General features: G+C 36.6%; 1 protein-coding gene across 3 annotated transcripts in view; it reads right to left on the minus strand.

Annotated features, from left to right (window-relative positions):
* The window catches only part of TASP1 (taspase 1), a 274,936-nt gene that overhangs the window by 106,545 nt on the left and 141,146 nt on the right, over positions 1-27,245 (minus strand). For all 3 annotated transcript variants that reach the window (XR_006300864.1, XM_043602901.1, XM_043602902.1), the window contains one exon: positions 12,645-12,755. Coding sequence is in view for 2 of the 3 variants with exons in the window: in XM_043602901.1 (XP_043458836.1) it covers positions 12,645-12,755 (111 nt within the window). In the remaining variant the exon portion in view is untranslated. The remainder of the gene's footprint in view (positions 1-12,644; positions 12,756-27,245) is intronic.

Here is a 27,245-nt window from a genome sequence, read left to right on the forward strand (position 1 = left end):
CACTTAGATCAATGGAAAGAATAGAAAACCAAAAAAAAATGGACCTACAACTATATGGTCAACTAATCTTCTACAAAGCAGGAAAATATCCAATAGAATAAAGATAGTTTCATCAACAAAATGTTTAGGAAAACTGAACAGCAACACATAAAAGAATGAAACTGGAGCACTTTCTTATACCATACACAAAAATAATTAAAGATGGATGAAAGACCTAAATGTGAGACAGGAAACCATCAAAATCCTAGAGGAGAACACAGGCAGTAATCTCTTTGACCTCGGCCGGAGCATCTTCTTACTAGAAACAACACCAGAGGCAAGGGAAACAAAGCAAAAATGAACTTTTGGGACTTCATCAAGATAAAAAGCTTCTGCATAGTGAAAGAAACAATTAACAAAGCTAAAAGGCAACCTTTAGAATGGGAGAAGATATCTGCAAATGACATATCAGATAATGAGTTAGTATCCAAAATCTATAAAGAACTTATCAAACTCAACACCCAAAAAACAAATAATCCAGTGAAGAAATGGGCGGAAGATATGAACAGACACTTTTCCAAAGAAGACATCCAGATAGCTAACAGACACACGAAAAGATGCTCAACATCACTCATCATCAGGGAAGTACAAATCAAAACCACAACAAGATACGACCTCACACCTGTCAGAATGGCTAAAATTAACAACTCAGTAAATGACAGACGGTGGCAAGAACATGGAGAAATGGGAACACTTCTGCACTGCTGGTGGGAATGCAAACCAGTGCAGTTACTCTGGAAAACAGTATGGAGGTTCCTCAAAAAATTAAAAATAGAACTACCCTATAACCTAACAAATACACTAACCAGGTATTTATCCAAAGGATACAAAAATGCTGACTCAAAAAGGCACATGCACCCCCCAATGTTTATTACAGCGCTATCAACAATAGCCAAATTATGGAAAGAGCCCAAATGTCCATCGACTGAAGAAAGAAGATGTATATGTGTACACACACTACCGTGTAATATTATGCAGCCATCAAAAAGAATGAAATCTTGCTATTTGCAACAGCATGGATGGAACTAGAATGTATTATGCTAAGTGAAATAAGTCAGAGAAAGATAAATATCATATGATCTCACTCATATGTGGAATTTAAGAAATAAAACAGATGGACTTAGGGGAAGGGGGAAAAGGAGGAAAGGGGGAACAAACCACAAGAGACTCTTTTTGGTTTTGCTTTGTTTTTAAAGTTTATTTCTTTATTGTGTGTGTGTGTGTGTGTGTGTGAGAGAGAGAGAGAGGGGGGGGGGAGGGAGGGGCAGAGAGAGGGAGAGAGAGAACCCCAGGCAAACTCCACACCAGCAGTGCAGAGCCCGACATGGGGCTCAAACTCACAAACCATGGGATCATGAACTGAGTTGAAGTCAGATGCTTAACCAACTGAGCCACCCAGGTGCTCACCCTGGCAAGGATGTGGAGAAAAAGGAACAATTGTGTACTGTTGATGGGAATCACAACTGGAACAGCTATCTGGGGAAAACAGTATGGAGGTTCTTCACAAAATTAAAAACAGAACTACCCTATGATCCAGCAATCGCAGTACTGGGTATTTTCCCAAAGAATACAAAAACATGAATTCAACGGGATACACACACCCCTATGTTTATTTCAGCATTATTTACAATAGCCAAATTATGGAAGCAGTCCAAGTATCCATACATTGATGAATGGATAAAGAAGATGTGGTACATATACACCATGGAATATTATTCAGCCATAAAAAAGTGGTATCATTCCATTTGCAATGACATCAATTAGAAAGTATAACCCTAAGCAAAATAAGACAGAAAGAAAAACACCATATGATTTCTGTCATATGTGGAATTTAAAGAACAAAGCAAACAGCAAAAGGGGGAAAGAAAGAGAGAGAGACAAATCAAGAAACAGATTTTAATTATAGAGAACAAACTGATGGTTACCAGAGGGGGAGGGGGGTGGGGAAATTAAGGAGTACGCTTGTGATGAGCATTGTGTGTTGCATGGAAGTGTTGAATCACTATATTGTACACCTGAAACTAATATAACACTGTATATTTAATAACAGGAATTAAAATAAAAGCTTTAAACAAGTTAATGTCTACCACATACTTATTTCATATTTTATAACTAGCAATTCTAATATGTAACATCTTTGGTAATCTAGTTACAGTTTCTATTGACATATATTCTCTCATGGTAACTCTCTTTACGTAAAGTGTTGCATTGCAATTTAAGATTATACTTTGGATTCATATTTGAGGAGTATTTTAAGATTTGACTTGAAAGAACATTCTTTCAGGAAAGATTTAAATTTTCTTTCATTAAGCCCAGAGAGCTTCATGTATCCAGGACCACCTTAAACGAAAATTCTGTTCTATTCACTTGAAAGTATGATTCCTTTTCAGTTAGTATTTTGCCCAGCACTGTTGGATTATTTGTAATCAGAAGGTTCTAGAGTTTCTATTTCATGAAATTGCCAGGAACAGGAGGGCCTATATTTCCTGAACTTTAGTGTGGCACTTATTGCATCTTACATTTTATTATTATGCATTTGCTTTTTTTCTTCACCTACAATGCAAGCTCCTTGATAGCAAATCTGTTTTTCCTTTAATTTTTTTTTATGTTTATTTATTTGAGAGAGAGAGAGAGAGCACACGCACATGAGTTGGGAAGGGGCAGAGAGAGAGGGAGACAACAGAATCCAAAGCAGGCTCCAGGCTCTGAGCTGTCAGCACAGAGCCCAATGCAGGGCTTGAACCCATGAACCACAAGATCATGACCTGAGCCAAATTCAGATGCTTAACCGACCGGGTCACCCAGGCGCCCACAAATCTGTTTTATTTATCTCTAAACCTCTTGTACTAGCCAACAAAGTACATTAAATGGATTTCAATGAATATTTGCTTAATAAAAAGATGTTAAAAATTCTGAAAGTATAAATGTATAGGGCCCAAGGATTAGTGATGAATCATGCTTTGGAATTTGCCTAATTTATTGTTTTCCTTATTTTGCAACTTGGACATGTGAGTACAACAGACTAAGCATCACATCATTTCTGATAATAAAGGAAAAACACATTTGATTTTTTAATAGATAAAAAGAGTAGGCTTCAGAATGGTACAAAAGAAAAAGATTTTAGTGTTTCAAAAAGAGAACAGCATGTTTTTAAAGTTTTTTAAATTATAAAGAAATTCATGAAACATAGTTGATCTCAGGAAGAGGTTAAAATATGTACTGACATTGTACTTTTGTTCTTCCTATGGAAGCTAATGCTCATGAATTATTAGGGTTTTAGTTAAAAATTTTGTCATTACAAGAAAACATTTATCAAATACAACTTTTCAATTTGGCAGAAAAATCACAAGAGGGGACTCCCTTCAACTCAATTGTAGATGGCATTCTGCATTTGACAATAAACCTATGATGTCATAACAGTGTAAGAATATCCCCCAAATGTATAAAATAACATACAGTGAAAACCACTTTTTAAATAATAATACTGTATACTGCACAGTATTTTTCAACAATGGTCACAGAGACTGTTGGTTGATAATACTAATAGCGTAGAAAGCTAAAGAGAAGAAAAGGGAAATTTGAGTTTTACAGATAACATTTGATCAACTACTATTTTTGGTAGCGAGCAGAACTAACGAAAAAATGTACTGGGACATTACTTGTTAAGAATTGGGCAAGAAGCTATAATGCCTCCTTGAAGTTCACATACCACACATACAGCCACAGTTTGCATGGAAAAAAAGAATAATTCATGAAACCAAGTTCATTCAAAAATAACCATGAATAGGAAAAGTCACATCTGAATCATTGTAAGAGCTTTTAAGTGTGTGTGTGTGTGTGTAATCACTTAAAAAGCACAACTAAAAAGGAAACCTATTTATTTCTTTTCCCTAGTTAACTAAGCATTTGGTCTATAATCAGCTGGTTAGCATGAAGTATTATTAAAGCACTATTTTTATAGTACCCATTTTTATGGGTTTTGTATGTTACACAAACAGTGGTTTTTTTAAAAATGCATGAATTGGTTATTCTCTTTCATGTTCCTATATTAAGTCAAACCAAAGCTCTGGATCTTGACATAATGGTAATGCAAGTAGAAACAAAAACAGTTCAGTCTTCAAAATGTCTTTCAATTTCACTCCATTCTATCACATTAAAGTCTCATTTATCAAAAGGAGATTTTTAAATTTGTTTTAATGTTTATTCATTTCCTGACAGAGAGAGAGAGAGATAGAGTGCAAGCAGGGGAAGGGCAGAGAGAGAGGAAGACACAGAATCCAAAGCAGGCTCCAGGCTCTGAGCTGTCAGCACAGAGCCCGATGTGGGGCTCGAACTAACGAACTGTATGATCATGACCTGAGCCGAAGTCGGTTGCTTAACCGACTGAGCCACCCAGGTGCCCCTCAAAAGTAGATTTTAAAAGAGCCCTACATTTAAGATAATTTCAGAGTTTATTACAAATTACAAAAAATAGAAAATAATAAGTCACTGCCTAGAAAAAATATATGAAAACAAATTACTTAATCATAAGTGTAAAATTACTTTAAAACAATACCTTATTTCTGCAGAAGGTCACAGATATCAAACATTATCACCACTCAAAAAAAAAACAAGGTCATTTTAAAATTCTGAAGAGATGGTTACTGCTATGCCATTTAAAAAAATTTCATTTTAGGTAATTTTACTATTAATAAAAGTTAAACATCAATTAAAAGAAAATCATTCAAACAGTACAACAGAAAAATGGTCAAGAACTATGAGCAGATAATTCACATATTAATACAAAAGGCCAAATTATATGTGAAAAGTTGCTCAACCTCACTCATCAAGAAAAGATGACTCAAAACTGGAAGCTATCTTTTTATCCATGATTTTGGATTGATTGATTGATTGATTGATTGATTTGAGAGAGATAGAGAGAACACATAACTGGGGTAGAACAGAAGGGGGAGAGAGAATCTTAAACAAGCTCCATGTTGAGTGTGGAGCTCAATCCCACAACCCTGGGATCATGACCTGAACCAAAATCAAGAGTCAAACGCTCAACCAACTGAGCCACCCAGGAACCCCTTGAATATTTTCGTAAAATTGATAATAACCATTTGAAAAGAGTGTGAAGGAGACTTCCAATTTACAGTCCAGTATGTAAGGAGCTTGGAAGTTGCTACTCCATCCTAACAACAAATGAAAAATCAACAACTCTTCTTAGATCCGTCAGAAAAGTGAGGTTACAAGGTAAACTACTGCCCCCCAAAATAGAGACAGTCAGATACAGAGAATCCCAACTTATCAGAATGCAAAGTCATGAAGAGAAACCTCCACACAACTAGTGGAAAACCAGAACTGCTTTTGAAGAACTACTAGAGTCTCAGTGTGGACAAGCTGGTGAGTTAAAAACTTGTGGGGTGAGGAATGGGATGACACTTTTGTGAGTTTTAACTCCTGGAGCTCTACCAAGTTTTCACAGTAGTGAAGACCTCAGAAAAATCCCTTCTTGTTTCCAGCAGAAACAGGAGAAAAGGAACCATTTTTAAATACAAGATGGGGCACCTTGGTGGCTTAGTCGGTTAAACATCTGTCTTCAGATCAGGTCATGATCTCACAGTCTGTGAGTTTGAGCCCTGCGTTGGGCTCTGTGCTGACAGCTCAGAGCCTGGAGCCTGCTTCAGATTCTGTGTCTCCCTCTCTTTGCCCACTGCTGCTCTCTCTCGCGCGCTCTCTCTCTCTCTCTCTCTCTCTCTCAAAAGCAAATAACCATTTAAAAATTTTTTTAAATAAATAAATACAAGAGAACATTCTGTTCTCATTAACAAGGCCTACCCTCAAGAGAAACTATTCTATCAGAGCTTAATCTGTTGGGGTTCTGTTGGAGCCTAAACTCAATGCAAAATATTCAACTCCATCCAGCTCTAACCTTCTACATGGGAGAAGAGTGTAGGGGTGAAAAACTAAGAGGCGCTTATGAAGTTCACAGACCAGAGGCATAGGCTATTAAAGGACTGGGACATAATTACAGGAATATAGAATACTTCTCCTCCCCCAACACCTCATCACCATATTACTAAAAGCCTATTTACCACAGTTCTTTTTCCCTAATACATCATGTCTAGTTATCAAGAAAAAATTACAAGGCATACTAAAAACCACAAAACACCGTTTGAAGAGACAGAACAAGCATCAAACAGAATATTCAAGAACTGTGGAACAACTACAAAAGATGTAAACTAAACAAAATGGGAATACCAAAAGGAGAAGAGAGAAAGGGACAGAAGAAATATTTGAAACAACGACTGAGAGTTTCTCCAAATTAAAGTCAAACACCAAATCACATACCCAGGAAGCTCAGAGAACAACAGGCAACATAAATACCCCAAAAAAACTATATACAGGCAAATCATATTCAAAGTACAGAAAATCAAAGATAAAGAAAAAAATCTTGAAAGAATCCAGAGGGGGAAAAAAAAACACCACACTTATAGAGGAGCAAAGATAAGAATTATATCTGACTTCTCAGAAATCATGAAACCAAGAAGAGACTGAAGTGAAATATTTCAAGTGTCAAAAGAAAAACAACACACACACACACACACACACACACACACACAATCCACCAAACTTGACTGTGTATGCTGCAAAACTATCTTTCAAAAGGAGGAATAAAGACTTTCTCAGACAAACAAACTTTAAGGGAATATGTTGTCAGTAGACATGCCTTGCAAGAAATGTTAAAAAGAAATACTTCAGAGAGAAGGAAATTGATAAGGCAGAAACATCATTCTACATAAAGAAGGGAAGAACATTAAAGAAGGAATAAGGGAAGGCAAATAAACTTTACTTTTCCTATTCTTTTTTTTTTTTCAACGTTTATTTATTTTTGGGACAGAGAGAGACAGAGCATGAACGGGGGAGGGGCAGAGAGAGAGAGGGAGACACAGAATCTGAAACAGGCTCCAGGCTCTGAGCCATCAGCCCAGAGCCTGACGTGGGGCTCGAACTCCGGGACCGCGAGATCGTGACCTGGCTGAAGTTGGACGCTTAACCGACTGCGCCACCCAGGCGCCCCTACTTTTCCTATTCTTAAGTGATCCAACATATATAATAATTTATATAAATAATAATAGCAACAACATACCCACTTGTGTGTGTGGGAGGGTGTACTTATATATGATTATGTATGCCTGAAATGAATGACAGCAATGATAGAAGCGATGAGAGGGAAGAATTAGGAATTTTTGTTATTTAAGGTACTTGCATTACCCATGAAGTGGCATAATATTATCTGAACATAGACCTAGATTAGTTGTAAATGTATATTGCAACCTCTAGGGCAACCACTAAAAAAAAGTTAAAAAAATAAAATTGATATGCTACAAAAAGAGTGAAAATGGCATCGTGTAAAATGCTCACAGTCAGAGAAATAGGCATTCACACATGGGAAAATGATATAAACAAAAATTACAGAGAAGCACCTGGGTGGCTCAGTTGGTGAAGTATCCGATTTCAGCTCAGGCCATGATCTCGCAGTTCGTGAGTTCGAGCCCCGCGTCAGGCTCTGTGCTGACAGCTCAGAGCCTGGAGCCTGCTTCAGATTCTGTGTCTCCCTCTCTCTTTGCCCCTCCCCCACTCATGCTCTTTCTCTGTCTCTCAAAAAATAAATAAACATTAAAAAATGTTTAGGGGCGCCTGGGTGGCGCAGTCGGTTAAGCGTCCGACTTCAGCCAGGTCACGATCTCGCGGTCCGTGAGTTCGAGCCCCGCGTCGGGCTCTGGGCTGATGGCTCAGAGCCTGGAGCCTGTTTCCGATTCTGTGTCTCCCTCTCTCTCTCTGCCCCTCCCCCGTTCATGCTCTGTCTCTCTCTGTCCCAAAAATAAATAAACGTTGAAAAAAAAAAATTTAAAAAATGTTTAAAAATTACAGACAACATGAATCTCTCTCAGTAGGGAAACGGATAAATTATGATATGGGATATGCAGCTATAAATCTATGCATAGTGACACATTAAAAGTATCAAGGTATGTTAAGTGAAAAGTATTTTGCAAAACAATATATTAGAAATCTCTTCTATAATTGTTATAAATGATGAAAGATAGAGAGAGGTGTGTGCATGGACAAAAAGAATATACTATAAAGACACATACCAAATTGTCAGTAGTGGTTCTTTCTGGCAAAAGCAATGGGACTTAGAGTAAATGGGAAATGGGTATCTGTCTTGATTATTATCTAAAATTTTTCTATGTATCCACTGCAATGAGAATCTCTAGATATATTATCTATGCAAATGCTTTTTTAAAGAAAAAGCAAAGGAAGCAAGAAAGGAAGAATACAGTAGTGTCTTTCCATAAAACCAAGAAAAGTATTTGCTAGCTTGTCGCAGTCACTGTCAGAAGGATTTCAACCAAATTACTTCAAATACGAATTTAAAATCCACCATTAACAATTTTAATTCATAGCTTCAATTAAGGAGCAATTTGATTTACAACTGTATGTCCACACAAATAGTTTAGATTGGCCTGTAAACAAACCAAGGATCAAATAGAATTTTGGAGCTAGAAGGGACTTTCTGGCCCCTCATTTTACACATGAGGAAACTGAGAACAAAGAGACTTGTCCTATAACAAACAACGAATTTCATCACTGTTAAAAGAAGAAAGAACCCAACCTCCTTGCTCCTTGTCCAGGCCTCTGGTAAACTCTGTTTATTTCATTCTACCTACTTTATAAATATCATCTGTGGTTCCTGAAAATTCCCAAGTGGTTCTGGAAAATTTGCATTTTCTAATCCCATTTCCAAATCACCTGATTAAAAAGAATTTCACATTTTCAGGTTGAATGCAGTAGAGAATTCATAGAACTTAGCATGTAAAGGAATTTAGAAACTGTCTCTTGCCTAACATTATTTTTGTTTTTTTTTTTAAGAAAACAAAACAGCTTAAGTAACTTGTTACATCCAGTGAGTCAGACACAGAGTTGAGAGTAGAACCCAACTCTGCTAACCACCAGAACATTCTCCTTCTGTTATTTCCCATTCATTTTATTTAAAAAAAAAAAAAAAAAAAAAGGCAGTGTGATCTTACAGAAAGTATACACACTGACTAAGTGACATGGACAAGTCATTAAACTTGGAAACTTTTCTTCAACTATTAAATAAACAGGTGGGCTCTGAAGTTTCTTACACCTTTCCATGAGTCTGGAATTTTTAAGATGGGGTTCAATATGTATTAGGTCATGGAATCCAGTGGCGGAATGACAGACTGCAGTCCAACTCTCTTGAGTAGCTGCAAAAAGCTAGAGAAAAGGAGAGGACAAGCAACAGAAGAGAACAGAGTGGAATTCAGGAACTCCTTAGCATGGACCTAAATCTGCAAAGGTACAACCAGCTGGTTATTCTGTGGTTTTAGACTCAGTAAAGTGCTTCAGAAAGTTGCCACATGCCATAGTTCCACATCCACCATTGGTTCTAGGAAGTTAACTTCTCCTGAGCATCCAGTTTTCACCTCTTACTATTCTTTCCCACTAATGTTCTAAGAATGCTTCCAATATAGCTGGGTAACAAATATCAGATTATATAAATTATATGTGTTATTAAGGTCAAAAATTTGGTTTCCTTTAAAAACAGCAATCAACAGTTGGTAATTGTTACAACAAAAGACCAATAATACCAAAGTCTGATTCTTTGATGATATAGTGACACAAATGTAATCAACCTTTTTCAGAAAAACCATGAGAGGCAGACCTCAAAGACCTGTCCCTAACTCATTCCTCAGCTCACATTTTGCTATCAAGCAATTATTGCTAGCATGCATACAATTAATACCATTCCTTATATCTTCATAACCTCAGTTCAAATAACTGTAAGAAAGCATGTGTACAAAATCTCTTTATACTGAATTCTTTTCCTATAGTTATTCACTTTGTTCTTCCTTCAGATATATCCAATTCTTTCCTGTCCAGAATCTGTTTTTCTTTCTCTCTCTGCCCTAAAAATCTTTCCTAATAGAGCACAATACCTACTAAAGGCCTGTACAATAATGAAATATAGTTTTATCTCCATCCCCAGAAACTTCCATTGATCCCATCAGTTGTGTATTTACGTAGCTGATATTAAGTTTTATCCTTTGAGCTTCTAAGTGGACTTTCATAAATTCTAAGTACAGACAGCTCTAGAATGAAATATGATTTGAGCAGGTAAAGCCTAAAATTTGGCAAAATAAATAGTTTGGAGTTCCCCACCAGTACCCTAAAGGTAGCACTGGGGTCGGGGTATGACTGGACACACTGGACATTTGTGGGAAAACCAGAAGAAAAGACTTGATCACTGGTATAGGCTTCTGTCCCTCCTTCCAAGCTGGTAAGGGTGGAGGAAAAAGAGGAGACAAATAAAAAAGCCCTAGCTAGATCTGAAGGATCCAAGAATAGAGGGGCCTCAAGACACAGAAAGCCACATAGAAAAGTTCCCCATTCCCTCAGGCCAGTAAGATGCTCTAGGAGTAAAGTAAAACAAAACAAAACAGAACAAAACAAACAAACAAAAAACTAGCCTGATATACTTAGGCCGTGAGGACTTGACATTCTCACTGACTATTCCAAGAAGTTTCCTATCATCTGATTCTACTAACACTAGCATCTACTGTAAGTGGATGCTGTGTGTACAGAAGAAGTCAAAGACTACAAAAATACCAAGGACACCACAGTGAATTTAGTAGCAATAGTAGCCAGCAACCCGTAAGGAAGTGGACAGCAAGTCCTATCTCAGTACAAGCCAACATTGGGAACAGAGTGACTATGAAGCAGATGGTCCCTCCCAATGACAAAGAAGGTCCATTGAATCCCGATGCTATCCAGCAGAGAGGGAAAAGTGGCAAACAAATATAAAATGACATGTATAAAGAGACTAGGCTTATATGGAAGGAACTAACAGAATGAAGGCAAGGATTCAGACATTCAGCTGAACTAGAGAAGATAAACAGTTACAATAGGCACCCTTCCTGCAATATCCAGCATGGGCTGGGGAAGAGAGACAGTGTGGGTGTGAAGACAGTGTGGGTGGGTGACTTTAACATCTAAGCCTGGGCTTAGCAATAGGCCCCCTGCAGCTGCACAAGACTCCACTGGCAAGACCCTGCATAGTCTGCATGTAGCCCCTGTGGCCCGGAGGGTCAAATACCAAGTAGTCAGTCCCTCTGTAAGCCCTCTGTGGCCTGGTGGACTCTGAAATCCTCTGTGTCCCTGCCCCACTGGTACCAGGCTCCCACTACACACCCAGCCAATGGGTACTGATATCTGCTCTCTATATGCATTCTAGAGAGTGGCCTATTGTTTTCTCAGCAACTCCGTACTAGTCCCAGCCTGGTCAAACCAGTGAACTTCTCTTCTCTGCTACCCGGCGGCCAAACCATACCTTCTTCATCAAGATCTATACCCTTTACAAGTATGTCCTTCCTTGAACACTCTCTAGAGTACAACATAGAGTTTCTTTATATATTATAGTTACACTTTCAACATAGTTAACAAATCTTTATGTTAAACTTCCCCTGATTAACCTAATATTAATGTTTCTATGTCCTGATTTGATCCAGAGGGCTACATCCACCTAGTCTCAAAATCTGAGTCTATCAATATTTCCACTTTCTCCATTTCTTCCATCCTCTTCATCCCTTGGACCATTTCCAGGTCCTAATGTCTCTTGCCTACAGAGATGGTCTTGGACAATCTTAGATACACTTTATAAGCCCTCCCCCAAGATACCATTTTACTTGTCAACTTAGAAACAAATAAGGATTCTCTCCTTTATATCAGGTCAAATGTGAACTCTTATACTGAGATTTTAAGGCCTTCTGTGACTTTTGTCTGTGTTGTCCTTATCACATAATTAGCATCTTATTATACTCTGTCTTAATTCCCCAAGTAAAGATACAACCTCCCAGACTAACCCTATAATACGCTTTCTCTAATTTATTCATGGTTATTACCCTAACTTATTTTTAACTGTACTTTATACATCTTATACAACTTCACTACTCTTTCCATGGTGGTAAGCTCAATGTTACATGATGGGAAAATCAGACTAAATCAGATAGTTTTAAACCAATGTAACAGTTATAGATACAGCCACTGTTAGGCTATACAAAACCTTTCTACAGAAAAAGGCACCCTTTCCTCCAAACTGATGCAGCTTCACATTTGGTTACACAGCTTGGCAAGTGGAGCCCAGGAAGGATTTCAACTCAACCTTATACAACTGCACATGGCAGCCCCAGATTCATTAATATAACACTAACTAAAAAAAGAATCAAAGTGTACTATAAAACTTTTAAAGGATATTGTTCCTTGAATTTTGTTTTAGTAGGATTTTATGCTACTGTGTATACCCCTCTAATCCTAGATAATGTCTCATAGCTTGGGCATTAGATCAGTTATATGGCAAATTTCATGCATTAGTGGGTATCTGGTATACCAGATCTCTATGACCAGCATTAATTGAAGGTCTAAGTCTATCCTAGGGACTGGAGCTAGATCTCATGGCACAAATGAGGTATCCAACTAGTTTGTAGCTCAGTAAATCAATCTATATTTAGAAGAACATAATTTTTTAATGTTATACTTACTGATAAACTTGTTTTGCATAGTCTCCAACAGTGCTTGGTGAGCATCTTCAGCTTGTAAAGCATGTGAACATTCTCTAGCCAGTATGGTACGCACAAGATGCTCCCCACATCCTAGAAATCCAAGGAAACCAAAAACAGTTGAGGAAAAACAATGCTATAAACATCCTTCTTATCCTCTTAGCACTAAAACACCCTTATGTACTACTTAAGAAGTGGTTGTGTTGCAGAATAATTCAGTGATGGATGAAATGACTTCTATGAACAATCTGGGATTTTAGTAATAAGATTCAGCAGAAAATAAAGAAACAACTGTCTAATGTCAAAAGGAAACAGAGAAAAATAAAAGAAAACCCCTTTTTCATAGGAATGATTTACATAATACAGGAAGGAATTCAAATTCTCTGCCTAGGAATCTCCTAGGGCTCTGTCTTATTTCTATTATTGGGTAACTACAAAAAATTGTTTTACATTTCGTTATTTGTTTAGATACAAGTGGCCTGAGTCTACTATTTTGCCTCTGGCACCCCACATACCTGGGGGCATGGGAGAAATCTAAACAGCAAGCAACAACCTGCATCTCCCTCTACCTACCTTTCGATAAAATGTCACATCAACAGCTGTAAAGTGGACTTAATAAAATAGCACCTTTCTCACCTTATAATAGTAACTTACATAGCCTTCACAGGTGAATACTCTCTGTAATTGTAAAACAAAGAATGCATTTTAAATCCCTGGAGTGAACTTGGACCATTCAGACACACTAAAAAAGGGTAGACATGATGGCAATAAGAAGCACTGCCTAGAATTCTATTTCAATTTTCTACCTGTTAATATTAGAAACTGTCTGCCAAAGTTAAGACAAAGGAAATTTAATTTACATTACAGGTTGATAAGTTCAAATAAAAGATTTCTGAGGAGATTGATTTTTTTCTTAGATATACAAAATATTAAAAATTACTTTGATAACACTGGAGGGATAAGTCTTTTAAAAAAAATACTAAGTGCCCTTTGAAATGCTTTTTCTACATAAAATCAGCTGCATTAATTAAAATATAAATGTCCTCTTACCCAAAAGACAAGAGTAGATACATAAGACCTTATGCTTCCCATCTTTTAAAAAATAAAATAAAATCCTGAGGGAAGCAGATCAGCATGGACACTGGCTGCCTAACTTGCTTACACCAAGTCCCACACACCTTTGCTCTGGCGGTACTGCCCTTTTCAGTCAAGCTTGCCTAAGTCCCAGTGTGACAGCCACTCCCTACTCCTACCCAGAAGACCAACAGAAACTCCTGCCCATACCACATCTCCTGACCAGAGTTCTGCCGGGCCTCAGTTTTGGTGGAGCTGGTGTCAGATCTCATTTCACAGACAGACCAGAGCACACCTAGTTAAAATTCATCACATTCAGGCCAGGGACCAAATACTGACCATAGTAGGCAAGGAGAGCCTCTGCAAATGACTGGCCTAAAGGACAGAGCAGCTAAACTACAAGAGCACAGCACACACAGCATACACCAGAGACACTCCCTAAAGCGCCAGACCCTGGGCACCACATGACTTCATAAGGCATTACTTTCAGAAGAGGAGACATAATTGGCTTTTCTAACACACAAAAGAAGGAAGAGACTTAGGGGTGCCTGGGTGGCGCAGTCGGTTGAGCGTCCCATTTTAGCTCAGGTCATGATCTCACAGTTTGTGAGTTCGAGCCCCGCGTTAGGCTCTGTGCTGACAGCTCGGAACCTGGAGCCTGCTTCAGAGTCTGTGTCTACCTCTCTCTCTCTCTCTCTCTCTCTCTCTCTCTGCCCGTCCCCTGCTCATACTCTGTCTCTCTCTCTCTCAAAAATGAATAAAATTTAAAAAATTAAAAAAAAAAAGAAGGAAGAGACTTAGACAAAATGCCAAGATGGAGGAATTTATCCCAAATGAAAGAACAAGATAAGGCCATGGTTGGAGATCTAAGCAAACATACTTGATGGAGAATTTAAAGCAAAAATCATAAGGATACTCACTGGGCTTAAGAAAAGAATAGAAGACATCAGTAAGACCCTTACAACAGAGATGAAAGAGTTAAAAAACCAATCAGAAATAAAGAATGCAATAAACAAGATTGGAAAACAGGCTTGATGCAATGAACAGCAGGCTGAAAGAAGCAGTGGAATGAATAAGAGATACATTAGACAAAATAATGGAAAATAATGAAGCTGAATAAAAGAGAAAGAAGAATTATGCAACATGAGAATAGACTCAAGGAACTCAGTGACTTCATCAAATGTAATAACATTCATATTATAGGAGTCACAGAAGAAGAGAAGGAAAAGGGGACAGAAAATTTATTTCAAGAAATAACAGCAGAAAACGTCCCTAATCTGGGGGAAAGAAATAGACATGCAGATCAGAAGGCACAGAGAACTCCCATCAAAATCAACAAAAGCATGCCAATAACAAGCCATCTTGTAATTAAATTTTCAAAATATAGTGATAAAGGAAAAATCTTGAAAGCAGCAAGAAAAAGAAGTCCTTAACTTACAAGGAAAGTTACAGATTAACTCAACAGAAACATGTCAAACCAGAAGGGAGTGGCCTGATATATTCAAAGCGCCAAATAGGAAAAATCTGCAGCCAAGAATACTCTATCCAGCAAGGTTATCATTCAGAATAGGAGAGATAGAGTTTCCCAGACAAACAAAAACTAAAGGAGTTCATGACCACTAAACCAGACCTGCAAGAAATATTAGGAGACTTTCTGAGGGCAAAGGAGAGACCAAAAGTGACAAAGAAAGGATCACAGAAAATCTCCAGAAACAATGACAAAACAAGTAAAAAAATGGCAATAAATACATATTTATCAATAATTACTTTGAGTGGGGCTTCTGGATTGCTCAGTCGGTTGGGCGTCTGACTTTGGCTTAGGTCATAATCTCACAGTTAATGTTTTCGAGCCCCATGTCAGTCTCTGCTGTCAATGCAGAGCCTGCTTTGGATCCTCAGTCAACCTCTCTCTGTCCCTATGCCACTCTCACCCTCACTCTCAAAAATAAACACTAAAAATAATAATAAAAGTGAGGGGATGGAGGGACATTTATCACACAAACAGACATTAAAAGAAAGCCAGGGTAGTAATACTTATATTGGACAAATTAGACTTTTTTATTCTTGTATTGTTTTCATCCTGCTTTGGTATCTGGATAGCGCTGGCCTCATGGAATGATTTTGAATATGTTCCCTCTATTATTTGTAAGATTTTGATATTGTTATTATTACTTTATAAATGTTTGGTAGAATTCACCAATGAAACCATGTGGTCTTGGGCTTTTCTGTGCTGGGAGATTTTTAATTCCTAATTCAACTTTCATTCTTGTTAATGGTTTAAGAAGATTTCCTACTTCTTGGATTTTAAGATTCATGATTGAATCTTGGTAATTTGTGCATTTTTAGGGATTATCTAGGCTTTTGTTTTCCTACAATATCTGATGTTAGTATATAATTGTTTATAATAATCTGTTATCACATTATGCATTTCTATGGTTATCTGTTGTATTGTTTTCTCTTCCATTCCCCATGTTGATTTTTGGTCTTCTTTTTTTTCATAGTTAATGTAGTTAAAGCATTGCCAATTGGTTTTTTGTTTTTTTTTTTTTTGGTTTTAAACTGGTCATAACATAACTTTCAATGTTATGTTATTTTGGTCTCTATTTTAAATTCTGATTTTACTTTGTTATTTCTTTCCTCTACTAAATTTCAGCTAAGTTTCTTCTTTTTCTAGTTCCTTGTGGTATAATGTTGTTTATTTGAACTTTTTTTTCTTAATACAAGCATTTATATCATAAATTTTACTCTAACATCTGCTTTTGCTGCATCCCATAGGTTTTGGAATATTGTGTATTCTTTTTCTTTTGTTTTGAGACATATTTTGATTTGCCATTTGATTTCCTATTTGGCCCATTGCTTGTATAATAGTGTGTTGTTTAAAATTTACATGTTAAATATTTAATATTTACATTGTAGATTTTCAGCTTTGTTTTATTGTTGATTTTCAGTTTTGTACCATTGTGGTTGGAAAATATAGCTGCTATGATTTCCATACTCTTAAATTTTTAATATTTGTTATGTCCTTTATGTGATTTCACCAGGGGATTCTTCTGTGTATACCTGAGGAAAATGTGTATTCTTATTTTTCTTGAATGGAATGGTTTATATACATCTTTTAGAACCAAATATTCTGAAGTATGCTTCAAGTAAAAAATGTTCTTGCCAGGGAAAAAATAAATAAAAAGCTCACCTAAAAAAAAAAAACTGCCAAAGGTATTCCAATAGTTTTTTTAGAAAATCAGGTCCTTCATTAATTCACACAACAGGTAAAGGATATCAAATGATCTCAGCATCTACTGAGACTAAAGGAGAAGTATGACTCAACTCTATAGTCAAAATACTCACAGCAAAAGAAGGAACAATCCACTCAGATTCCCCAATAGGTCCAGGGACAAAGTAACATTTTCTCATGTTATTAATTTGCGTGCACATACACACATACACACAACACTGGTAAATGGAGAGAGAAGGTTCTTAGCAATGAAAAAGATTGCCATATATATATATATATATATATATATATATATATATATACCTTTCCTTCCCACTTTTTCCCTCCTTTCCTCTGCACCCTCTCAGTATATACATGCAAAGATGCATACACACATATGTGTATACACACATATGTGTATATTATGAATACACATAAAATATGTACTCACTGCCAAAAATACAAACCATTCAAAAAATGTCAAAAGCTTTTTTTACATCACTTGACACTGGGCACCAAAGTGGCTCAGTCGGTTAAGTATCTGACTTCAGCTCAGGTCATGATCTCACAGTTTGTGAGTTCAAGCCCTGCACTAACAGTGTAGAGTCAGCTTGAGATTCTCTCTCTCTCCTTCTCTCTCTGTCCCTCCTCTACTCGTGCTTTCCCTCTTTCTCAAAATAAATAAATAAACTTTAAAAAAAATCACTTGACATTTTTCCAGAAGTAACTTCCCTATATTTTTTGGTAAAGTGTAAATGTAAATATCTTTCCAGATCTAATATCATTTTGTAAGTATCTACACTTAGAAGATCTAGATATGCAATTTAATATATAACTCTATGAGCAAGACTATTGGTGCTCCCTATTTTGTTAAATTTTTATAATATTATTTTTATAATCAGGGATAAAACAACAATAAAGTTAATAGAAAATAAACCATTTTTGACACTTACAATGTAAAGACACTGTGCTAAGCTCATGAAACCCCATAAATTTTAATTCCCTTTGTGTACATATTTGATGTTGAAGAGTGAAATGTTATACTTTAGAACAATAATAATTGTTAGGAAATTGGCATATTATAAGCTAAATGAGTGTTCAGAAGGTTATGTACACATGCCTCAAGTCAAAGAGCTAAACCACATGAAGTTAACATTACATCAAAAATACACAGTATGTGTCAGAGAGACTTTTCCTCCGTTGTTATACAAGAATATACAGGGTTTTCCAATGACCGATTTTTCACCAAGAAACTTTTAAAATTATGACTTCTATTCGGACATATATCACCTCTAACATAAGAGCGTTGACATCAAAAGCTTGTTCTCCTGCAGGTTCCAATCAAAGAAAAGTTTGACTTATGTGGTTTCACCCACAAAATTCCAAGGTTTCTTAGAATACGATGCCAGATAGCTGAAGTGTGATTCAAAAGAAAACAGTTCCATTCTTTATATGTGGATATGAAGAAATAAGGCTTTCATTGCATCCTCCTTTTGTCCTTATCATACAAGTATATATTTATGTTCTCAGATCTTAGCAGAAAACATGAATTATACATAGAATGAAGACCTAACAGCAAACCTAGAAGAAAAGTGATACAGGCACACCTCAGATATATTGCAGGTTCAGTTCCAGACCAGGGCAATAAAGCAAGTCAGATAAACGTTTTGGTTTCCCAGAGCATATAAAAGTTATGTTTACATTACACTCTAGTTTATTAAGTGTGCAACAGTATTATGTCTAATAGAACAATGTACATATTTTAATTAAAAAATACTTTATTGCTAAAAAATGCTAACCATCATCTGAGCTTTCAGCAAGTCATAATTACTGACCAGAGATCACCATAACAAATATAATAATAATGAAAAAGTTTGAAATATTGTGAGAATTACCAACATGTGACACAGAGACACAAAGTGAGCAAATACTGTTGGAAAAGTGCTGCCAATAGACTTGCTCAGCACAGGGTTGCTACAAATACTCAATTTGTTTTAAAAAGAAATTTGTGAACCACAACAAAGTGAAGCACAGTAAAACAAGGTATATCTGTAAATATCAATTTTCTATAAAAACTTACTTATTTTAGCATTAGTAAGAATGAAAACTGCATGGGTTGAAAAACATAGTGACTTCATAACTTATGTTCTAAAAAGCATTTACGTTTGAAAGATGCTATGGAACCAATTCACTCTTCTGAAAACTGGTAAGTGAAAGCAAAAAATCTAGCATTTCTTTGTCCTTCCTATAGCAACTGTACAGCAGGGAAACCAAATAGTTTATGAAGGAAAATTTTCTCCATAGAAATGCCCCAACTAATAAGCAAATAATAATTACAGAGAATTAGAATATAATCACTTATAACCCATAATGTAATAACTAATACAGGCAACAATCATCAATAGCTGCTAATAGCACAAAAAGATACAACCAGACATTAAATGCCGCTTGATAAAATTACACCTTGTAGTCTTGCCCCACATCAAAATATTTACCCTGAATCTGAAAAAGCCTCTAAATTCGATTATCGATTTCCATAAATAAACAGCATTTGTAAAAAACCTACAGTTAACATCATACTTAATGGTGAAAAACTGAATTGCTTCTCCCTAAGATCAGAAACAAGATAATGATGTCTGCTTTTATCACTTCTATTCAACAATATTCTGGAAGCTCAAGTTATTGCAATTAGGCAAGAAAAATAAATAAAAGGCATAAATATCAGAAAGAAAGAAGCAAAACTGCTTTGCAGATGACATAATTATTTGGGTAGAGAAACCAAGGGTATCTATAAAACAACTACTAGAGGTATCTCTCCAGGTTCTTCCTATCTTGTTAGTAGTCTAGGGCAAAAGTTGGCAACAGACACCTGCCTGGTACTTAACAGTCCCCAAAATGTGGACTTGATTTTCATTTCTTTCCCCATCAACTCACTCACCAGATTGTTACTGAGTACTTACTTGGTGCCAGGTCCAGAATGCACAGCAGTTGGCAGGGGTGCTGCTGCAAAATGTCAGATCTCCCCAGTGGTGCTGGACCCCTCCCTGACTACTGAGTATTCAGTAAACTGCCATCCTGTCCAGTCCAGATGCCAGTGCCCTCATTGTGTATTTTATAGATCAACCTTGGAGATTTAGATGAGAACCCTAGATTCAGCAGGAACCTTGGACATTCCCACAGCCCACTAAGAACCACTCTCCATGCCAAGTCATCTCCCACTAATCCCAACCCTAAGCCCAGTCTCAGCTCACTCATTCCCAATGTACTTCCTGTTGCTGAAACTTCAATATGCCCCACACTCAAAGCCTTCAGTATTATAATACATGTCCTCTCTTGTAAGAATTAGAATACATTTCCTCTTGTGGAGATCCTTAACCTTTCAAAACCCAAACTGAAGATGAATTCATAATAAAAAAATTACAAACCACACATGCATAGGCACGCATGTGTACACACACACACACACACACACACACACACACACCAAGATGGAATGAGCAGATATAAAAAAAATAATGTAAAAGATTATCAAACCAAGAAGTGTTAATAGAACAGAGGCTGATAATCATTTTCAGTTAAAACAGATAAAGTAAATATTGTAGGTTTTGTAGTCTATATATGATCTCTGTCAAATTTTCTTCTTTTATTTTTATAACAATCCTTTAAAAATTTAAAAATCATTCTTAACTCATGGGCTGTACAAATTTAGACCACAGGCCAGATCTGGCCCGCAAGTCATAGTATGACTATCCCTATATTAAAACAATTTGTAGTACAAAGATTAAAAGGAAGGGAGATCATAATTTTTAAAAACAAGGCAAACTGGGAGTAGGGGCCAGGAGGAGGTGTACAAGATTTTTTAAGGAACCAAATAAAACTTTCTTAAATTAAAAGAAAATTGTTTAAAACTCAATGCAAGAAAAAAAAAAAAAACTCAATGCAAGAGAGAGAAATATAAGGTATACCTATGGGAAAAAAAATCTAAAAAGTATCCTAGAATGATAAAAAGAAGTAAAATGAGGAGTTAAGAAGCCTAGAGTATAAAATGAGAATATCCAACATATTAACAGGCATTTTGAAATAGAGAAAAGAAAGAATGGGGTGAGAGAGTACCAACATTTGAAGAGATCATGAATAAGTGTTATCAGAACTTAAGTTACAAGGAAATTCTTAAACTGAAGATGCATACAGAGTTCCAAAGAAAATGAATCCTACTGTAGTGAAGCTCTGGACCAAAAGCAATTAAAAACTAATCATAAAGAAAAGGAGGATCATCTACAAAGAAATTTAAAATTTTAACTGATAAGTTCCCAACCAACAAAAGAGACCAGAAGACTAATATCTTTATTGCTAAGGCAATAAACAAAAAATAACTTGTCAACCTAGAAACAGTTAAAACTACCATTTGAGAGTGAGGGTGAATACAAACAGTTCAGACATATAAAAAAAAGAATTCTTTGAGATTTTAGCTCCCAGGTTACTTCAACTCTTCCCAACACTACTCCTTGTCATAATTTCTGCTGATTTTAATATTTACCTAGATGATTCTCCCAACAAACAGCTTGACATCCAGATTCTCTGATATCCTCTCTTCAAGTTATCCGCACTACCTCATACATTCCCTCCCATGACTATGTCATTATCAATAACATTAACTCCTCCATAGTCTCAACCACAATCATCCCACCCCTCCTATCTTTCCAGCTCACCTCTGGAGCACTTCGATTCCCTCCACCTCACTAAAAACTGCCATCCATCAATTCTGTTGCTCTCAAACTATCCTGCACTCCTCTTGGGGCCTTACCTCCTTCCTTACCCGGATAAAACTCCAATGCTTCATCAACTTATATCCATTCTCTTACTCCTAAAAGCCTACAAGTTTGCCTTCACCAAACTTGTCTGGCAGAAGCCCACTAGGAAGTATTAGTCAAAGTACTACACAAGACTGCAAAAGCAAATAACCACCAAGTCCCAGTGGCTTAAAATAACAAAAATATAATTCTCATTAATGTTATAGGTTGTACCTGGGTCACCAGAGAATGTACTCCACACAGTCACTCAGGAACAAACCTAGGCTCATAGAGATGCCATCATCTATAACTGCACCTCCTGGATTATACCTACTCCAGAACAAAAGGGCATCCAGGGCCTGGAAGTCACACACATAATTTCCACTCCAGTCTAGTGGCCAGAAATAGTCACATGGTCTCAGGCAACCACAAATGGGCTGTGAAATATGGAGGAGTATAGAAATAGTCAGGAAGCACTACATTAAATGTCTCTGTCATGTCTGACTCAATCTAATTTTCCATGTCTGCATCTGCAGAGCTAAATGAGGTATAGCAGCCATCCTATACCATGGGGGGACATACATAAGAGGGAAGGCATACCAACAGAGGAATGTAGGAGAGAAAGGACAGACCAGTTACCGACCCCAGTCTCCTTCCAGGTTTCTTGTTACATGAGATCTAAAATAAAACAAAACAACCTATCTGTTTAAGCCACTATAACTGAGTTCTCTTTTTTAAGCCCAAACGCATTCTTTTTTTCATTTTTCTTGTCTTGGAATATATATATAACATAAAATTTACCATTTAATCATTTTTTAAACATACATTCAGTGGCATTTGTGGTGCTGTACAACCATCACCACCATCTACCTCCAGAACTTTTTCATCTGAAACTCAGAGTTTCAACTGAAACTCTGCACCCATCCAACAACAACTCCTCATTTCTTCTTTCCCCCCAACCCTGACAACCACCATTCTAACTTCCATCTCTACCAATTTGACTACTCTAGGTACCTCACATAGGTAGAAGCATATACTTTTGTCCTTTTGTGACTGACTTATTTCACTTAGCAAAATGTCCTCCAAGTCTCGTTCATATGGTAGTATGTTGCAGAATTTCCTTCCTTTTTAAGGTTAAATAATATATTGTATGTATATATACATTTGGTTTATCCATTCATCTGTCAGTGGACATTTAGGCCAAATGCATTCTCAACTATATAGAGAGCTATTTGCTGAGCAAGAAAATGACTCAGAAAACTTTACACTGAAAGAAGATAACTTCTACTTACTTCCTTCAACTCAAACATAAAACTGCATTGAGTCAAATATAATTTTTGATAAGTTTGTGTAGGTTTATCTATCAAATATCATTCGCAGCAATACCTGAAAAATATCATTTGGTCTGAGCATACTTATTTTCACTGAGTTATTCTGGAAAATCCATGATATATTTAATTGCTACCAACAGCCAAATTTATTTGAATAAATGAGAGTCATTTTAATTAAAATAAATCCTTTATAATGCCTGAAAAATGGAATCTTACATATTTATAGCACTTTTTATCCATGTAAAAAGTGACAACTTCCCTAAGTCATAAGACCACTATAGGGAGGCAATCTTTAGAATGACTGTTTGTGGGTTTGTTTAGGATCCAGAAAAAGTTGGCAAAACTCCGAGGAAACTAGAAGGTAAATAGAGCATCTTTATTTTTCCCTCATCTACAAGTGTCCAATAATGCCATCATTTCTCTAGTAAACACATTGGCCTACATTACAAAAGAGTTTCTGTATCTTTACTAAAGGAGAAATCTGAGAGTTCTCAGTCAAGCAGCAGGGTCTTGTTTAGAGGACGACCCCTTGTGCACTCTCTCTCTCTCTCTCTCTCTCTCTCTCTCTCTCACACACACACACACACACACACACACACACACACTTACTTAAGGTCTAAGGCCCTATACAGTAGGAATTAGTATTTTCTATTCTATTGTCACACTCATGTTTAAATCCAGCTGAGTGACTTTGGAAGTCTTTATTTAAGCCTCAGTTTATTCAATTGTAAAATGAAAAATCTGAGTAGCAACTACCCCATGGAGCTATTGTGAGGACAAAAATGAAATAATGCACATAAAACATTTAGCATCAAGTTGGGCCTTTAGTAAGCACTTAATAAATATTACAATAAAGGTAATAACCTTAAGGAAAACCATTTTCTGTCATTGTCTCACCTCAATCTAGTCTGTGTACTTTTCTTCTATTGTGACAAAGTGATTCTCAGCTAGCCTGACAATCATCACTGAGAGCCTAGAATACAGTTGAAAAGGAGTTTAGCCTTTGATTTGCAATTCTAAAGGCTACTGCTTCAAAGCAAACTGAGATTTCACAGAGTCAAAATGATCACCTAAGTAAACCTTTCAGTGATCAAAACAAAACAAATAATATGAAAAAAAAAATCCCTTTTAGTCTGGCAGAAAACATTTTAACTGTGGTTATCCAGGAATTGTAGGTTATGCATGATTTTTGTTCATTATTTACTCTTACTATTTTCCCTAATTCCTTTAATAAATACCTCCCCCCTCCAACAGGTTTATTGCCTGACTTCAACATTACACTCTGGCATTCACAGTACTTTCTCTTAAGGCAAGATGTAAAGACCAAGGCAGAGACTCCCATAATGGGATTTGGTCCCATGCACTTACTTCCCTTTACCTGAGTTCATGAGTTGGTAAATGAGACCGTGAACTAATGCTACAGGTGTTTTATTCATCTGACCTTCATCACACTGAGTATTTTCACCTCAGCTCTAGTGATAGATACAGCCTTCAAACTAAGACAATTAAAAATATGCAAACATAACAGCGCCCCCAAATCATACTGTCAAATCATGTTTTAGTTCTAATATGTAAGTAACAAAATGAAGAGTGTTTGCAGTAAGTATAGAGAAACAAAATTTTACCAATTCTTGGGTAACACTTAAGATACATTTTCATCATTTCAAGATAAGTTTTCATCTTTTTTTAAATCTTTGTCTCAATTTAATGGTGTCTCAATTTAATGAGCCAAATTGTTACAAAATGAAAATTAAAAGGGCCTTATGTGTCAAGTTTTTGATGTAGTTTTCAAATGTAGGGTTTTAATGTAATGTTTACATATAGAAGATTATGATAACTCCTCCACAGGATCTCACAATGAGATTAGGATTTTAAAGTATAACTCCTAATCCAGATCTTTCTCTTCATTGGGAAACTTTATTTCTTCTAAACCACTCTAGACTCATTCTAATACAAAGAGCCCCCAGAGGGGGAAAGTGAAGTTGCATTCACAGGAGAGACATAAGCCACATTCCCAGGCAGCCTGCATACACGAGTACAGGATCAGCAGCAACAAAAGCTCACATTCAGTACCACTGGCACACCACACATCTCCAAGGATTACTGATGATTGTGAAGTATTTATGTCATCTTATAAATGCTGCCATTCACTCTCACTGCGGCTAGTGGGCATCTGAAAAATCTTTCAACACATCCCCTGTTAGAAGTCCACAGGGACAGATAAGTAATGAGGAAAGGCCTTTCCAAATTTAAAAGGAAACATTTGGTACTTCAGTTTCCAGTATTGCAACATCTCTTTTTCAACAAAGGAATTTATTACACAGTACGTCACCTTTTCCCTTTCGGAGGATTTACTGCCAATTTTGGAGTTGGGTTACTTCTGGTTTTCAAGCCTGTCTTGTGAAATTAAAGAGAGGACTGCCTTAAAAGTGATAGAACACACATGATTTCAGTCTTCACAGTGTCCCTATGGTTATCAAACCTGGAACCTATTACATACAAGAAGAAAACATAAGGAGCTTTATAAAGAGATGGAATAATAGTGAAGATGTCTAATCCAGTCAAGTCTAAAAGTTATACCCACCAACACACATTTAGTATTTCCTCAATATTTAGCTCTCTCTAATCCATAATCCATCAGCACACTTTGGATATTTATAGTGTTTATCAAAAACAACTCAGGCTTTTCTGATTTTTTCGATCAATAATAAATAATGAAAAGAAACTAATTTTATAATTAGCTCCTATAGATCTCATCTCTTACAAAGAAGGATGTGATTAATATGTGCTTTAGCATTTCATAATTATTTAAAGTACAGAAAAATATATTACAACAGTTACAATTAAACATAGGAAAATATCTCATCTACAGCACAGTGTTCTGCATATGCTATATATACTAAATGTTTGACGATTACTAGTTATTACCACTATTATCAATTTTATTGAGAAGGTATAACCAAACCACAAAAGATTCAACTGTCTGAACAAGAGGTAGTTACATAAATGAGAAGGGTCCCAGGTTTGTGAATGCAAATACTTTCAGAAACTGAAAAACAAATAAAAAAGCTCCAACAAAAATTAGTAGTGAACAGCCATTATCCAATCTGCCATGTCAGAAAGAGTCTGTGGTTAACAACACAGAAGCATCCTCCACCAAAGCTTGAGCCACTCCTTCTTTCCCTTGGCCCTGTCTGTCAAAGTCACATCTCAACGTGGGGTATACTATACCACATATTCATTCTGAGTGTAAATAAAGATAATAAAATAGTACCTTGCTTTCTGATCTAACTATTCTAGATTTAGTTATCTAAATTACTGCACTCTAGGGCACCTGTATGGCTCAAATGGTTAAGCATCTGACTCTTGATTTTGGCTCAGATCATGATCTCATGGTCATGAGAGTGAGCCCTGCATTGGAGGGCCAGCATGGAGCCTAAGATTCTCTCTCTCCCTGCCCCTCCCCTGCTCACAGGTGTGCACACGCTCTCTTTCTCTCTCTAAAACAAAACAGAAAATAATGATAATGATAATAATAAATTACAACACTCTAATTAAAGCCCCAGGGCAAATGGTGCCAGGCAGGGGGTGACAATCAGAGAAAACCACCTTAGTTTTTAGCTATGATGTTCTTAACTATGGTGTTCTTAGCTATGATGGAGCCCCTAAAATCCTATCACTACTGTTGAGTTTGCCTGGGAAACATACTACATGCATAAGAATTAGACTAATCTACATTTGCGAACCTCACTAGGGCAGTAGCCATAAAAGAAGCCTCATTGTTTGTAATGTTCAGCTGATGCTCTTGGACATCTTCTATCCAGAGTCCTGTTCAATCAGAGAGAACCACAGATAAGTAGAACCACCTCCAGCTATGGAATCTGAAATAAGTCACTTAAGATCTCCATGCTTCAGTTTTCTCACTGGAAAAAAGCTTAAGCTTAAGTGGTCTTAAATTCCTCATAAGGAAAAATTTTATAGCTGTAAGTACTTTTAGAACTTCAATAACATTCCAGGGGTGCCTGGGTGGCTCAGTTGGTTAAGCATCCAACTTTGGCTCAGGTCATGATCTCACAGTTCACAAGTTCAAGCCTCACATTGGGCTCTGTGCTGGCAGCTCGGAACCTGGAGCCTGCTTTGGATTCTGTGTCTCTCTCTTTCTCTACCTCTCCCCCAT

The sequence above is a fragment of the Prionailurus bengalensis genome, chromosome A3, assembly GCF_016509475.1.
Source record: "Prionailurus bengalensis isolate Pbe53 chromosome A3, Fcat_Pben_1.1_paternal_pri, whole genome shotgun sequence".
NCBI classification, from domain to species: domain Eukaryota; kingdom Metazoa; phylum Chordata; class Mammalia; order Carnivora; family Felidae; genus Prionailurus; species Prionailurus bengalensis.